At 39.9% G+C, this 16,610-nt stretch overlaps 2 protein-coding genes across 6 annotated transcripts in view; one reads left to right on the forward strand and one right to left on the reverse strand.

The window, feature by feature from the left end:
* CLIP4 (CAP-GLY domain containing linker protein family, member 4) overlaps positions 1-8,432 on the forward strand; it is an 86,423-nt gene extending 77,991 nt beyond the window's left edge. For all 5 annotated transcript variants that reach the window (XM_010840677.1, XM_010840674.1, XM_010840675.1 and 2 more), the window contains exons 15-16: positions 3,069-3,141; positions 6,012-8,432. In XM_010840677.1, coding sequence (XP_010838979.1) covers positions 3,069-3,141; positions 6,012-6,333 — 395 coding nt within the window. In that variant the 3' untranslated portion in view covers positions 6,334-8,432. The remainder of the gene's footprint in view (positions 1-3,068; positions 3,142-6,011) is intronic.
* Positions 8,433-16,479: 8,047 nt separating this feature from the next.
* ALK (anaplastic lymphoma receptor tyrosine kinase) overlaps positions 16,480-16,610 on the reverse strand; it is a gene marked incomplete at its 5' end in the record, with an annotated part of 508,673 nt that continues 508,542 nt past the window's right edge. Inside the window, 1 exon segment of the mRNA XM_010840704.1 lies at positions 16,480-16,607. Coding sequence (XP_010839006.1) covers positions 16,480-16,607 — 128 coding nt within the window.

The raw sequence follows: 16,610 nt of genomic DNA on the forward strand, positions 1-16,610 counted from the left end.
CAACCCAGCCACAACATTCCCCGAAGCCGAAACCTAATCCAGAGCAAGGCCCTAACTCTCTTCAATTCTGTGAAGGCCGCAAGAGGTGAGGAAGCTGCAGAAGAAAAGATTTGAAGTCAGAAGAGGTTTGTTTATAAGGTCTAAGGAAAGAAGCCATTTCCGTAAGATCAAAGCACAAAGTGAAGCAGCCAGCGCTGATGTAGACGCTGAAGCAAGTTACCCAGAAGATCTGGCTAGCTCATTAATGAAAGCGGCTCCACTAAACAGTGGGTTTTCAATGTAGACATGGGTACATATGTGTGTTCAGTCATGTCCAACTCTTTGCAACCCCATGGACTGTAGCCCACCAGGCTGCTCTGTCCATGGGATTTTTCCAGGGAAGAATACTGGAGTGGATTGCCATTTCCTCCTCCAGGGGACCTTTCCGACCCAGGGATTGAACCCATGTCTCCTACATTGGCAGGCGGATTCTTTACACTGAGCCACCTGGGAATCCCTCAATGTAGATGATATAGTCTTGTATTGGAGAAGATGTCATCTAGGACTTTCACAGCTAGAGAGGAGAAGTCAATGTGAGGCTTCCAAGAAGGGGTAGCCTTTAAAAAGAAAGATTGATTTGGCTGCATCAGGTCTTAATTGTGACATGTGGGCTCTTTAGTTGTGGTATGAAAACTCTTAGTTGTGGCATGTGGGATCTAGTTCCTGGACCAGGATCAAATGAGGGCCCCCTGCATTGGAAGCTCAAAGTCTTAGCCACTGGGCCATCAGGGAAGTCTAGGCTGACTTTCCTGTTAGTGGCTAATGCAGTGGGTAACTGTTGAAGTCAGTGCTCATTTACCATTCTGAAAATCCTAGGGCCCTTAAGAATTACATTAAATCTACTCTGTCTGTGCTCTATAAATGGCACGATAAAGCCTGGAGGACAGCACATCTATTTATAATGTGGCTTACTGAATATTTTAAGCTCACTGTTGAGGCCTATTGCTCAGAAAAAAAGATTCCTTTCAAAATATTACTGCTCACTGACAAAGCACTTGGTCACCCAAGAGCTCTGATGGACATGTACAATAAAATTAATGTTGTTTTCATCCTATGAGTCAAGGAGTCATTTTGAGACTTCCAACTCTTAGAATTTAATAAATTCTTTTCATAAAGCTATGGCTACCAGAGATAGTGATTCTTCTCTTAGATCTGGGCAAAGTTCATTGAAAACCTTCTGGAAAGGATTCACCACTTTAGGTGCCATTAAAAATATTCATGATTCATGGGAGGAGGTTCAAATATCAACATTAATGGAAATTTGGCAGAAGTTGATTGTAGCCCTCATGAATGACTTTGAAGGGTTCACAACTTCAGTGGAGGAAGTAACTGGACATGTGGTAGAAATAGCAAGAGAGCTAGAAATGGAGCCTGAAGATGTGACTGAATTGCTGCAGTCTCATAATAAAACTTGAACAGATGAGGTATTGCTTCTTATGGATGAACAGAGAAAGTGGCTTGTTGAGGGGGAATCTACTTCTGGTGAAGATGCTGTGAAGACTGTTGAAATGACGATAAAGGATTTCAAACAGTACATAAACTCAGTTGGTATAGCAGCAGCAGGGTTTGAGTGGATTGACTCCAATTTTGAAAGAAGTTCTCCTGTGGGTAAAATGCTATAAACAGGCAGGCTGCACAGAGGAATCGTTTGTGGAAGAGTCAATCAATGTGGCAAGTTTCATTGTTGCCTTATTTTAAGGAACTGCTGCAGCCACCCCAATTTTTAGCACCCTTCACCCTGATCAGTCAACAGGCATCAACATCGAGGCAAGACCTTCCATCAGCAAAAAGACTGTGACTCACTGAAGGCTCAGATGATGGATAGCAGTATTTAGCAATAAGGTATTTTTAAATTAAGGTACATGCATTTTTTTTAAGACATAATGGTATCACACACTACGGTGTAGTGTAAACTTTTATATATGCTGGGAAACCAAAAAGTCTGTGACTCACTTTGTTGAGATATTTGCTTTATTGTGGTGGTCTGGAACCGACCCTGCAGTATCTCTGAGGTACGCCTGTATTTACTTCTGCCAGTTGCCTACAAGGCACTGCCAACTTTAGTCTACATTCTCTGCAGTGTTGTTGCCTTTATATTACTCAGATAAAATGAACTTGCCTTCTGCAAGGTAGGGTTGACACAGGCTGCTTTCCTTTGTGTTCATCTGAGTGGTGCTTCATTTTGTTTCTCGTTTAACTTTACACTGAGGGTGAGCTGCTCAAGACCCTCACTTTTGTCAGAACCCCATCTTGGCAGGCCCCAGGTTCTCCAGAAGGCAGTCTAGTCCTGGGGTACAGGGTGATGGATTGTTTGGGGGGAACCTCTCATGGTTTCTCTTTTTGGTTTTTGGCCTTTTTGGAATTGTGCCACTTGTATGAGCTCAACAGTATTTTTCTTTCTTTCTTTTTTTTAAAGATTATTGTTGTTTAAAATTATACTTGCTTCATTCAAGAGATTGATTCAGCACATCTGGTGTGCTGTAACTGCCAGAATTGGAAATCCCATTATTTTTTAAACACATCTTTTAAAAATTTTACCTTTTGTGAAGTCTCTCTTTTTTTTTTTTAAAAGAACTCTGTCATTTGGAGATGCCAAAACCCAGAAGCTCTGAAATTGATTGTTCACAATATATTTAGTAGTAGTGTTTTTAAAACCATTTTAATCCTATTTTTTAAATGTGATTTATCAAGATTATAATATTTGAGAGTAAAAAGATTCAACTCTATCAATATATAATCTGATTTTATTTGGTATTCAGGAAAGTTTATAATAAAAACTTCCAAAAGTAATGTCATGATCTTGCCTTATTCATGTAGTGCATGGTTTGATGAGAAAGGTAAAATAGCAGTTGTCAAGAAATCTACACTCATGTTACACTCCACATGCACTTATTTTCTTTTCTGTCTGTTTTCAGAGAACCATTTAGTAAAATAGAAGTCTATAGAAGAAATGATAAAAGATAGCTTTTAACAAGAACTGCGAATTTGTGATTTATTTTTCCTCTTCTGACCTTGACTTTCATATTTAGGTTTTAGGAGAAGTTTCAGTACAACTTGTGCTTCTTCCCAAAAAGAGATTAACAGAAGAAATGCTTTTGCCAAGTGAGTATTAAGAAGATTTAGAAAAACATCTTTGAAGATGAATATGACAGCATTCTGTGAAGGAAGAAAAGTAGAGTTTTGTATCTTTTACATTGCATGGTAGAATTTTAACACCTAGGAGAAAAGGTGTGATGAGTGTGTCAGTGAGAAGAATTCTTTGTCCCTCCTTTGCAAGCTCAATTAAAAATGTCACCAATGACTGAAGGTAGTATCCTGAATATATTTTCAAAGAGGCTTAGTACTATTAATAAAAGTTGGAGGAATTTACATTTTGTGTTATCTTTGAATAGGGTGGATTGATTTTACACTCTGTTTACTTAGAGAATTGACTTATTTTGGGGAGTCCATAATAGAAATGTCAGGCCTATTTGCATAAGGTAATCTTACTATTATTTTAAAAAATATTCCTGCTTCCTCTTGTGTAATATACTGCTGAAAAGGCTTTTATTGTTGTTTCTTTGTAGATAGAATCTCCTTTTTCTCTTTCTCATTTGTATTTATTTCCCCCAGACACACTTTATTTCATGGGTAGAATAGATAACTTAACAGATAACTATTAAGTTATCTGAAACTTTCAGAAACTTAAAAAAGTTTTTTTTTGAGGAATATGAGGCTCTTCTAGACTGATTGGGTTAAGGAGTTTATTATTTTTTTCAATTTTAAATTCTTCCAGTTACTCTATGAACTGTGCCCTGGGGGGCAGAGGGGAGCGTCTAGCTGAGTTAGGGACATGCACTAGTCATGGGGTCCTCAAAGCCACCTGGAATTACAGCCCATGCATCAGAACTTAACAAACAGATGAGCATCAGTCAGGTGGTTTGTGTAATCAGATGGTCTGAAGTTACTGGGAAGCCTCACAGAGATCTGAGATTTGACGTGAGAACCCTGACGGGGACTGAGGCGCTACCAGGTACTATTTCACAGAGTTGGGTGGGTTTGGTTTGGTTTCTACCCCTTCCTCAAAACCTTTACCAATTGTGAGCTTTTGAAATTGGTCTCCTCACATGACTAGCTGAAAGAGTTTAAGGGCAATAACTTTATGCTCCAGTTTGTTGAAGATATTCAAGAGTTCTTAGGCAGAATGGAAGAAATTACTAAGAAGAGACAACCAGGATATAAAGGATTTCGAAGGGGGAGAGGTATCAAAATCAGTGTCAAGATGTTGGTGAGTGAAAGAGCATGACACAGAGAAACCAGGGAAGGAGAGAGAAATCTGAACCGTGGGGATGATACAGCAGGTATGGATACGTACAAGATGATGAGTTGACATGAGAAGAAAATATCAACACTTCTGTTGGTTTTCCTTGAAAATAAAAATAAAGGAAGCTTTACTCATCCTTCTACAGATTGACACTAGTACCTGTTTTTTTAAAAAAAACATACTCTTATTGAGGAAATATAATCAATTTAAAATGTAAATTTTGCCATATTATTATCTTTCAGCATTTTCTCAATTATTAATACTCATTGAGGTTGTGAGCAAGAGCCTGGCCTTTGTCCTTGGATAGCTTGGATCTGAACACCAGCGCTCCTCTTTGCCACCTCTCTGACCTTATGCAAATAGCTTAACTTTTAATTCCTCACTGGTTTGGGTGAGGTCGGATGAGATAATGTATGTGTTTGGCACATAGTAAGTGCTCAGGAAGTGGTAGATACTGTCACGTGAAATTCAGAGTAATTTCATCAAGTTGCCAAAAGACATCACTTTGGGGAGGATACACACACACACATGTATTATGTATTTCTTTGTTAACTTTATCATTATATTTGTACATTCAACGTGGTAAATAATCTTTTTTTCCCTTTGCATTTTAAAACTCAGATTTATCAGATAGGACAGGTTTTTTACCTCAGTTTTCCTACCCAGAAAATTAGAGTGCTCTCCAGCATTAATAGGTAGAAGTATGTAGGAAGGAGACATGGTGTGTGATAATGTATTTAAAAATACAGAGAGTGAAATAAAATGGAAAACAAGCAGGACCCAGATTCTGCTCACATCAGGCTGCGTGCAGTTTTGGTAACAGGTTCTTTGTTATCTCTACTGTGTGGCCAGGATAAGGGTTTCTCTTGGTGGAGAGATGGTGTGGATGGTGGGTGGATGGCTTCATGGTGGTGGTTTCTGGATGACTGTTTTGGGAGGTCTCAGGTTATAGAGCAACAAGATCCTGGTCATATTTCTATTTGGGGCAGGTTTCAGGATTAGCTACTTTCCAGGGACTGGAAGAAGCTCTGGGCAGTGCTGGCAGAAGGGCTTGTCTGGGCTGCATGTGGGTGCCTGGTGGTTGTGTCATCAGGTCATGTGGGTGGCAGGTGCTTGGAGGCAGTACATTGTAAGTAATGTTTTGTTGTCGAGGAAAGGAGAGGAATCCTGTTCTAGGCAACTAAGATCCTTCCTGATGTTAGTGACAAGGGGGAGTGGCGAACCCTTAAATGTAACTGGAGTTCCTTCATAGAAGGTGTGTGTGTGTGTGTGTGTGTAGTTTCCAAAGCTGTGGATTCACAGTTTTTAAAAATGGTTTTCATGTAAAGAAATATTTGAAAGGTGAACAAAAGGTAATTTTAATTTACCACGGCCGAATACCAGGTTTCATTCTTTTTGCTTCATTAAATAGGTATAAAATGTGTGTGCACATACATAAATCGCTAGTGAAATCTTAAATCCAGATGAAGGTAGCATTAAAATAGCCCGAAGAGAAAAACTTTAAGCAACAGTATATCCTAATGTTGCTGCGTAGAATAGGAGAGATCCAGTTGTGAATGCCCAGTGTGCTGTTTGGTGAGTGACTTGTGGACCTGGCCTGGAGGGGAGCATGGCACACGGCGTCGCGCAGCTTCATGCTGAAGCATCTCCCTCGGTCCCCTGTGCGCAGGTCAAAGCCCACCCTGCACCGCAGCTGGAGCAGCAGCTCGACGGCCGGCGGCCTGGAGGGTAGCGTGAAGCTGCACGAGGGCTCCCAGGTCCTCCTCACCAGCTCCAATGAGATGGCCACCGTGAGGTACGTGGGCCCCACTGACTTCGCCTCAGGGATCTGGCTGGGCCTGGAGCTTCGAAGCCCCAAGGGAAAGAATGACGGGGCAGTGGGAGACAAACGCTACTTCACCTGCAAGCCCAACCATGGGGTCCTTGTGAGGCCCAGCAGAGTGACCTACCGGGGAATAAACGGGTCCAAGCTGGTGGATGAGAATTGTTGAGTTAGGCTTCTACATTGTTAAAATAAATGAGCTTACACACACAGACACACACACACACACACAGACACACACACACACACAGACACACACACACACACACACACACACAAAGTCCATGACTAGTGGTTTACTTCACTTAGCCGTTATTTAAAATTTGAAAATACAACTATCTTCATATAGACCATTATAACAATTCAGAGAGACCCCTTTAAAAAGCTTGAAATATGAACTGTAGGAATCATGGGTCTCTTAAAACAATATAAAACTAAGATTTCTTTAAAAAGCTTTTAAAGCTTTAGACCCAAGAAAATTCTTAAACTTGGGGAAAATGTGCCATGAGGTGACTGGCTGCTTTTGCGTCTCATTTTTGCACAGAAGAGTGGATTTTCCATATACCATCATTGTGCAGGTTTTCACTAGCTTTGGTTAATGTTAAGACGTTCACATGACCTTGTCTGGAGTTTTTCTTTCTTTCTGTACCATTGAGGACAAGGCGAGAGTAGCAGCTGCATGATGTGCGTTTTTCTTGTCTTTGGGTTTCGTTATTTGCCCTTCTGGGAATGTCCCACCTACAGACACTTTAGAGCTGTGGGGGTAGATGGGCCCCCGGGGCTCTAGAGCTCAACTTCTGCTGCTGCGGGGTTCTGAAGCTGCTCTTCCTCACCTGGGTCATGAGCTAGCTGGTCACCAGACCGTCCAGCTAGAATGCAGGTCTCCCACCTGTGGCCTGGGCCCTTGCTGCTGCCCAGTGCATCATCTCAGACCGTTCTTCTGTGTTGGTGACTGCCTCATCTGGAGGAGCTCCAAAATCCCATGATTAAGGTCATGAATTCAAGTCACAATTGGAACTATTTGCACATATTTAACTTCCTTATTAGACATATCTATAAAACACACACACGCGAAGCACTTTGAAAATAAAACATGATGCACTTTCCTCTGTGGAGAATTTGCCACCATTTCCTCTGGGGATGAAAAATATTAAAAAAAAGTATATTTAAGACAGAGCAAATTAAGATATGTTAAGAAGAATGTAGTAGCTATTCATTTAAATGGTTATGGTCTTTGGTGTTTTATTATTCACAAGATTGGTGTTGCCTTTGCTGTTGCTGCTGGTTTCATGTTTTCAATTGTTGCAGAATTCAGCCTGTTATAAAGCTGCGGAGCTGTAACATGTCTTTATTTTCCTTTTGAGTACATGTTAACAAACTAAGCTTCATGATAGAGTGATATAATAATGCAAAACATTTGTGTTGTGGATATGTATTGAAGTTTGTCCTATATGTACAAAGATTTATCTTTTATCATAGATATTCAGACTCTAAACTACCACAGAAATATCAGAGCAGTTTGCTTTATAAGATAAAAAGCATCCTTCAAAATGGAGCTTGCTTTGTGCTTTAGAAAGAATACATTGAACTATTTTGCAATATACTGTTTAAAATCTAAATTCTGTTGCTTTGCTGCCTTTTTTAAAAAAGTATGAAATTACAAATATTGCTAGAGCTATTTTCCTGAAATACATTTGCAAAGTAAGGCTGCTTTATAATCAAGGAATATTTTTGATTGAAGAAAGTGACTGTACTATGATTCAAAAGTAAACTTATTTTATTATATAGTTTATTTCTTAAAAACTCTATTTATATCTTACCATGAAATCCATGACTACACTGAACTTGGGTGTCCATAATTCTTCTTCTTAAATGGAAAACCCTATAAGTTAGTAACAGTAATGTCAACACTGAATTTATTTTGAGGTTAGAGAACCAATTGTTCTCATATTTAGATTAGGATTATTAAATCCATGTAATGTGTATGTTTACATATACTATACATAAAAATTAGGTGTTTTCATTTGTGTCTTGCTTCTGTCATTCAAAGTTCCCATCTTGAACATTAATAAAAAGGGAAGCTGGTTTGGAGTGGCATGTTGTCATTGACCCTGCCTGCAGTACCTTTTCTCAGATACTCAGATTACATATGCTTTGTGTTTAATTTTTTTTCTTCTTACAGTAATGACTTGGATTTGTCCTATACCTATTGAGAGTCTTAAAAAGTGCCATGCTTCTACTCAGCAAATAAAGTTATGTTTTCAGCTACTTTCTTATTACTTTGTTTTGATGCACAGAGAGTCATTTAAGAAAATAATATATTTCTGTGGTTTTCTAAAATTGCTTAATTACCTTTTATACCAGTGGGATTTCATTTATTTAGAGTAGGATAGAAAACGTTGAGTTTACAGATTTAAAATTATATATAAATACATGTCTACTGAAAGGCTTTTGCTTCTATATTTTAAGGTAATTTGGTGGCAGTATGTTTAAGTGCTTTAAATGTGTTCAGATAGAGACATTTGCAGAGTCTGAGCTGAGACACTAACCATGGTGAGTCCCTCGTACCGTCCTCTCCTGAGCTTCTTATCCCTCTCATGTGTTATTATTCTACTTAGCATTTACCACCCTTGGTTATGTTCAACTTTGTGCTCATTGAGGAGTGGGTTCTAATTGTTTTGTTCATCGCTTCATCCCTAACACTTGGAATAATACTTGGTACCTAGTACATGCTGAGGAAATGCTGCTGAATGAGCCGAGGCAGTGGAGGCCATCAATGGTTTACAGTAGAGGTTGCCAGCTTCAGCCAGGTGGGCTTGAGAGGCCAGGCCACGGACAGGTACATTTTGCTGGGTAAGGGAGGACAAGGGACAAGAAAGGTTTGAATCATGGTAGCCCACCTTTACCCCAAATAGTGACATGCTGGGTGTCAAGGGTAGAAAAGGGAACAGGAAGGACAGTGTGGTCACCTAATTGCCCATCTGTTTTCCCTGGGGCCGACTCTGAATTTCCGTTGTGCTGGTGCTAATTCAGAGGACACAGTAACATGTGTGCTCCAACACAGAGAGGGTGGACTGAATCTCAGCCACGTGTGTACAGCACTGGTTTCTGGAGTCAAGCATTTTTATTTCAGAGTTTTATTTTGGACCTACCTATTTAGACTATGTGATATTATTTAAACCACATTGACCAATGGCTAGAGACCTAATGTGTTCGGAATCATCTTAACTAGGATCTGGATCTAGTAATTAACTGTTCACTGGATATTTGTTATCTAAATGACTGACCCAGAGACATATAATACATTTCATTGCATGACAAGCAAGTAGGAGAATTTTTTATTTTTCTTCATGCCCTTTGCTTTACTACACTCATTTATTATACAAACACAGTAGTTAATACAAAGCTCACATTATCACATATGATTTAATAACTGTTTAGTAATATCCCTTGGTACATAGGCCCTTATTTACAAACAATGTCATATAAGCTGCTTGAATACACAACAGACATTCTTAATGGAGACTGTGTGGGGTTTGAACAAGTTACGTAAGTTGTGTTAAGATTTTATTACAAGCAGAATATGAGGCCTTTGCATAGGCAAAAATAATTTTTTTATAGCAAAAGTTTTGCCAGTGCTCCTTTTAAGGAAGGAGAAAGAAATTTATGTGGAGGAGAGTGGATGGGCACATTACTGACAACAATGTATTTTCATTATGCGTGGTAGAAATGAAACTCTTTTCTGCTCATAGCCTTTTCCCTTGAGGAGAAAGGCACGGGTTGGGGGGTAGGATCCTTGTTTCTTCTCATTCTTTAAAATATAACAGAATTTTCATGATAAAGCAGCAGTAGGTCTTGTCATTTTTTAGTTCAAATTGAAAAGTGTGGTCCTGGTGCTGAGGAGAGGCTGGCTGTAAGTTCTGAGCTGTGTTAGTGAAGACACTCTAGGTGTTTAAATTGAGGCTGTTTAGCTAAAACATAACCTGTCTCCAGCGATCACTGCCATCATTTGACCAGCGATCGTGAATATGATTTAATTGCAGCTCTAAAATCCTTCATGCACCCCCAGGTGTCAAGCTTGTTGCTCCTGTAGATCCTCAGGTCTTCACGCGCACACCTTGTATGCCTCTGTTCTCAGAGGAGCCGGTCTCAGGACTGGATGTTTTGTCAGAGTTGTTTGAATTGGATAAATTAAATTAAATAGGGAGTCTCAGGAAGCTACTTGCGCTGAACTGAATTTGAAGCATTCCTAAAGTTTAGGAAGTTTAAATATCTACATGCTGTGTTTTCTTTGACCTGTGTTGATCTCATAGAAGCTAAGTTCTTTCAGCTCCAGCCTGAGAGAGGCATTACTTGAAGAACCCTTACCTTCATGAAGACCAAATCAGTGATTTTTCATGTAACAAATCAAATAAGACTGACATGGAAATGAATCATGTTAAAATTATGTGCACAGTTTCAAATCATCCTTTTTATTCTATGTCTAATATGACTTCTGAGATTCAGCTTAAGTCTTAGTCAAGTGTTGATGATATTGGCCGTCCTTGACAGTTCTCGTTATGAAGGATAGGTGTTGCTATGCAGTATCTTTGGGAGAATATCCTAATGTGGATTTTTGAATGAATTTTAATAGTCGTAAAAATTCCATATTGATGGCAGGGGAAAGTGGATTTTGCATTATACACAACAGAGAAGAGGATGAAAGTGAAAATTTTCAGTTTCCTTTATTGAACCTGCCAGTAAAGATAGATTTCCATTAAGAATTCCAATAGATTATATGTACCTGTTAAAAATGTGATTTTTCTCAAGCGATCTTTTCTCTTTCTTGAAGGGACTAGAGCTTAGGGAATTAAGAAATAGCATGAGGTTTCTTGAGGCCTCACTTCACACTCCCTGGTGTGAGACAGAGGAAAATCCAGTCCATGTCCTTCTTGAGTTTGTTTTCTTTTATGAAACATCACCTGCTGCTTACTGGTTACATTCATGAAGAAAAATAATTTGTCTTTAATCTTACTTCTCTGAGAACTGTGAAATATCACATAAATATTCTTGTGGAATAAAGAAAAAATATTTTAAAATATTTTTCTCAACTGTTAGATACACTAAAATATAGAAAATTGTCTGCAGTCATCACAGTCTTCTCTTTTGGTGGGACACTTGAATTGGCTATCTTTGGGGGATTCCCTATTTCTCAATCCACTATAAAGCTATATAATCCAGCACAGGTTTCTAAAAATTGCCCTCCAGTGGCAGTGGGTGTCTCCACAAAGCTGAGAAGAGGGATTCTAACCAATCCGATGGTGGTTGGGAGAGAGGACTCCAGTTACTATGAATTCCTCATCATAAATGGTTCCACGATGTTTGTTGAGGGAGGCCTGACTCCATGGACACGCCTGGTCTCCAGCATGCGGCTCATCATGGGCTTTGTTACGCTGGGAATGGTCACGGACAGAAAGTACATGAGATCTGTCATTGGACATTAGGCATGGTGAAGGAGAACCTTCGAGTGATAAGTCACATGATTTTACCTTGCTAATAAGGCTGCCACTGTCGCAAACGTAACAAAAGAGAAATAAGTGGTGTCATGGTAAGTGTGAAGGTCATTAAGATATGATTTTCATAGTCCTGTGTCAGCTTTGCTTCTTTCAGGAAACCATCTTGAATTAACCTCATTTTGCTATGTTAATGATTTTATGATTTATTAAAGAGATCTTTGAATAGAACAATAAACAGAGAACTGATGCTAAACTTCTTTCTGGTCTCCTTTTGAATGAAGATTAAATATAATTTGCATCACTGGGATTGTGCACTGAATTAATTGGCTTTGGCTTTGAATGAATTAAGAGTCTCTCTCTCTGTCTCTCTCTCTCTCTCACACATATACCCACACACACACCCCTCTACCAACTGTGGGCCAGATGTAGGGATTTACCTTACACAGGAGTGAAGTCTTACAGAATCAGACTTCAGAGCTGGAAGGGGGCCTTTGAGACCAAACTGCTCATGTTTTTAAATGAGAAAGTGAGAATTTAACTTGCTGGAGTCATGTAAGTAGGTAATTGCTGTCTAATACCTATACTCAACTCCTGCACTTGGTCTGCATGCTACTTCTCAAATAATTGGTGAGTGCTAAACCATGCAAAATATTACAACCGTGTGAGGTTTTTATCAGTCTGATAATCATCTGTACTGGCAAATAACCTCTCACAATGTAAGTGCTCTAGGGAGCACTAATATACTAAGGCTTAGTGGATTCATTTAGTAAGACTGCCTTTCAACTAACACTGGCTGAAAAACCTGCCTGCCCAATGAGGCTTTTAGTGATGGCAGGATAACTTATTTTGAGTAATTGCTTTCAGGGAGGCAGTAGGCCTTAGTAGAGGAATGGAGTGGGGTAACTGCTGGAGCACAGGTCAAACAGAGGGATCTGAGGAATGGACAGAGCACAGTACTGCAGATAAATGCGGTATCTGGGGTTCTCTTGAGGCAAGCCTGGTGGTGCCATCTTTACGTGGAAAGGTAACACGCTCATTTACATTTACTGAACACTGAAGCCGTGTTCCTCCCGCCCCCAACACTATGTCATATTATTTCCTTACACTGAGCTTTTCAAATGTTTTAAAAGTTACTAACTTAGAGCTAAAAATAGCTTTGTGTTTGAGTGGTGCATTAAAAATTAAATATACCTACTCAGGATACCAAATCAAAACAGAATCTTAATAGAAGACTTAGTATTTGTTCTCAATAATTATCTTTTGTTTTAGGGCATCTTGTGGAAGATTATAGGAATTTCTGGTTTATATGTTTTATATGTTCACACAACAGCACAGGGAACCATCTGCTGCAGTGAAATTAGCAAAGTCAAGTTGTGTGTTCTTTGGGGACCCATTTAAAAAGTCATTAGCTAAAGACAGATTGACAACGCACTTCATACATTTTATGAATCTTGCCATGGGAAGTCTGTTATTCAGAGTAGTCTAAATTCATAAGCATCATGTTTTAGGTCTACAAAGCTCATGTGAATTTTAATTCTACTATTACTAGAGAAAAATCTGTTAAAAATAGCCTGATCACTTAGAATTTTTAGTGGTACATGTGTGCTCAGTCATGTCTGCTTCTTTTCGGCCCCATGGACTGTTAGCCCTGCTGGGCTCCTCTTTCCATGAGATTCTCCAGGCAAGAATACAGGAGAGGGTTGCCATTTCCTCCTCCAGGGGATATTCCCCACCGAGGAATTGAACTTGTGTCTTCTTCAGCTCCAGCATTATAAGCAGATCCTTTACCACTGAGCCGCTGGGGAGTTTTGGTGGTGCGCCCTGTGAATCTGGAGGTAAAAGCCCCAAGTGTTATGGAATAAAGTTAATCTGTGGTTATGTAATATTTTACAGCTGTAGGTTTATAAAAAACTATATGGAGAGGCCAGACACTTCAAAAAGAATTCATTAAGTTGATTAAATGTCTTCCTCTGTTGCTCATTTTTTAACACTTAAGTGTAGCAGAGAGTCTTCACACTCTTCTTTTGAGCTGAAAGGACTTGGTTCTGGTCGAGTTCTTGCTACTGTCATTAAACAACTGATGCCCACGTGGCACAGAAGGGGCGCTGGGAGGACCAGATAGGACTAGTGGGAGGGCAGGCATATAGAGACACATGCCAACTTTTGAAATTCTCCCCACAATCAACCCAATTCATTAAGGAATTCAAGAGGTATGAGAGGGAATGCTTGTGCTTTCACAGTTTGTAATCTCCCTGAGGGCCAGGGAGAAAGGGACATTATTGTCCTCAATTTGTATATGGAGACACTGAGGTACAGACACATCTAAGAACCCATAGATAGCCAGGACGCACATCCTAACTGGACCTGAAGAATCTGGTCTTTCAACTACCAAGTATATCTTACACTTCCTAAAAAAATAAAAGTTTGTTCCTGATATATTGATCTGCTAAAATATTGAAGTACCAGTCATTGATAAATATTGATAAACCAGTCATTCCTCACAAATTGTCAATTTCCCAATGGAATGATTGTGAACTTATGATGAGCTTCTTTATAGATATGGGACATGAATAATTATACTAGCTTATGGCTTAATTAATGTAACTTCTACAGACTTTAATTGTGCCTGTCCATGTTCTAGGTGGAATTTTCCATCATAATTAATAAATACGTGAGTCCATAGCATCAGTATGAATTGCTGGAGCCATATGGCTGGAGTGCTGATACCTGGGCGATTAGCAAGTTAAATGAAACATCTTGAGGTCATCATATCTCGGTGTGGAGTTGTTTATTATCCATGTATACAGGCTTTTAAGATTGGACTACCATTTACATGAAAACTGATACCAATAAAGATGATTAGAGAGAATCAACAAATCAATCTCCGTGGTAGTAAGGCACAACCTGAAAATGTAGTGGATGTGTAGTTTTTAAGAAGAGAAAGGAATAAGATTTTTCCCTTGTTAATGAAAGAGTTGGCTATTTAACCACGTAGCATGCTCCCTGTTTAATTGGTTACTGGTGTCACAAGTATAAAGTAAAATTGTTCTCGTTATGACAGTTGCTCTGTCATCCTTTTAGGAGGGTATTTTTCAAAGTGTGATTCTTGGACACCTTCAGGTGGTTTATGAGTTAATGGTTATATAATTAGACTATTTACTTTGTGCCGGGCATGAGCTAAAACTTTATTGATACAAGTATTTAGTGATGAGTTCATTGATGTTTCATCTTCATGTGTGTCCGATGAAGATACTTTTGGCAGTTAAGAAGATAAAGAAAAGTGATGTCCAAGGTATCTGAGCTTCTAAAGATGTGAAGAACTACTGACTAGGCAAGGCTCTGCCATAGAGGAATCAACACTCACTGGTCTGGTGTTGGCTTAGAACAGAATGGCCTCATGTCCAGGTGAGACTGTTGATGCAAGTGGAGTTGAGAAGGCAGGGGAAGGTGGATAGACACAGTCCTTTTGCTTGGGAATGTTTAGTGCTTAACAAGTGATAAAAAATGCTTTCGTCCGAAAGTGAGGTTCTGGCACAGCTACCACCAGAAATGAAACTGGGAAAGAGAATGGAGGGGAGCAGAAAGAAAGAGATGAAAACTTTCTGATAAAGCATCATTGCATACTTCTGTGTGTAAGATTTAACAGATTCCTAACTTGTCTGCAATGGAGATAAATTTCACGTGTGAAAACCAAGTTCAGAACTCTTTGTAACATGTCACTACCAACCTCAGCACTCCATGTGTTCCTTAATTCCTTCACTTGTCACCCAGAGAAAAATGTTTTTCTCTGTATTTGACAGGTATACAAATTATGCCTTGTGTTTCAGTCAATTTCTGTTCCCATATGTGCTAGAATCACACACTATTAAGGAGCCGGAACTGGGGAAAAGCCTGGAAGGAAGGATACTGAATCAGTACCTCTCCTTAGGACCACTGGAGGGCCTGCTGCTCCCGTGATTCATCTCCAGGAGTAGAAACTTCAGCTTGGTACCCTTCATGATTGAAATTGTTAGAAAGTGTGACACTAATGCTCATGAATGGATACATTTTTATGCCTCGATGTATCACTGTTGCTTACATTAAAAAAATTTTTTTTAATTATATCGGAGTTTATTTTAGTGCTAAGTTTTAAAATAAGGAATTAAAATTTTAAATCTCAAATTTCCGACGCAGTAGGAAACCTCACACTCCACTGTTCACCGTTAGTAGTAGGGTTTTCTTAAGGCTTGAGGTATATTACCAGGATGTTGGACTCTCTGGATCTTACCATCCTCAAAGCACTTTGAGTACTTGTGTTTCATTCAGGTGAGGGTATACACATTTTCTCTCTACTACTCTAACTATTCACCACATTTGTATGATATGATCGTCGATGACTCAGCACAAGTGAAAGCACCCAGCATCCACAGTGACCTTCCAGTGAGTTCTCCATGATTCTTTTCCAAGTAAACAATGTCCCCGCGCTGACACTAAAGAGAACTTTATTTCGGTTCCCTCTGCTCTCAAGTGGTCCAGGCCCACATTGACCAGGTAAGGGAACACCTATGACTCCGACTAGCAAACACGGGAGCGGCTAGCTCTGCGAGCGTGGAGCAGAGCACACGGGACAGGGAAAGAAGCAGGAGCAGGTGGGCACCAGCCATCCGTCAGAACCCTACGCAGCCCCGTCCCGGCCTCGCGTTGATCACTCGTCTTTATATGTTCTCCTTTTGCAAGACTGGGATGAACCCGTGTTCCAAACCTTTAGAAGCAATTTGAAAACACAGCTTTTGATGTGGCACTTCAAAACAAGTTGGCACAGAATGAAGAGTGACATTTGGTCAGTGTTTTGCGGAGGAGCCGTAGCCTGTCCCTCCACAGGCCGGGCTGGGGCTCAGGGCGCAGGCTGGCTCTTGGGCGCGGGGTCCTCGTAGCGGCCCGGGCCGGGGGCGGCCTCCGGGGGGAAGCCCTG

Source organism: Bison bison, unplaced genomic scaffold (genome assembly GCF_000754665.1).
Source record: "Bison bison bison isolate TAMUID 2011002044 unplaced genomic scaffold, Bison_UMD1.0 scf7180017864145, whole genome shotgun sequence".
Lineage (NCBI taxonomy): Eukaryota > Metazoa > Chordata > Mammalia > Artiodactyla > Bovidae > Bison > Bison bison.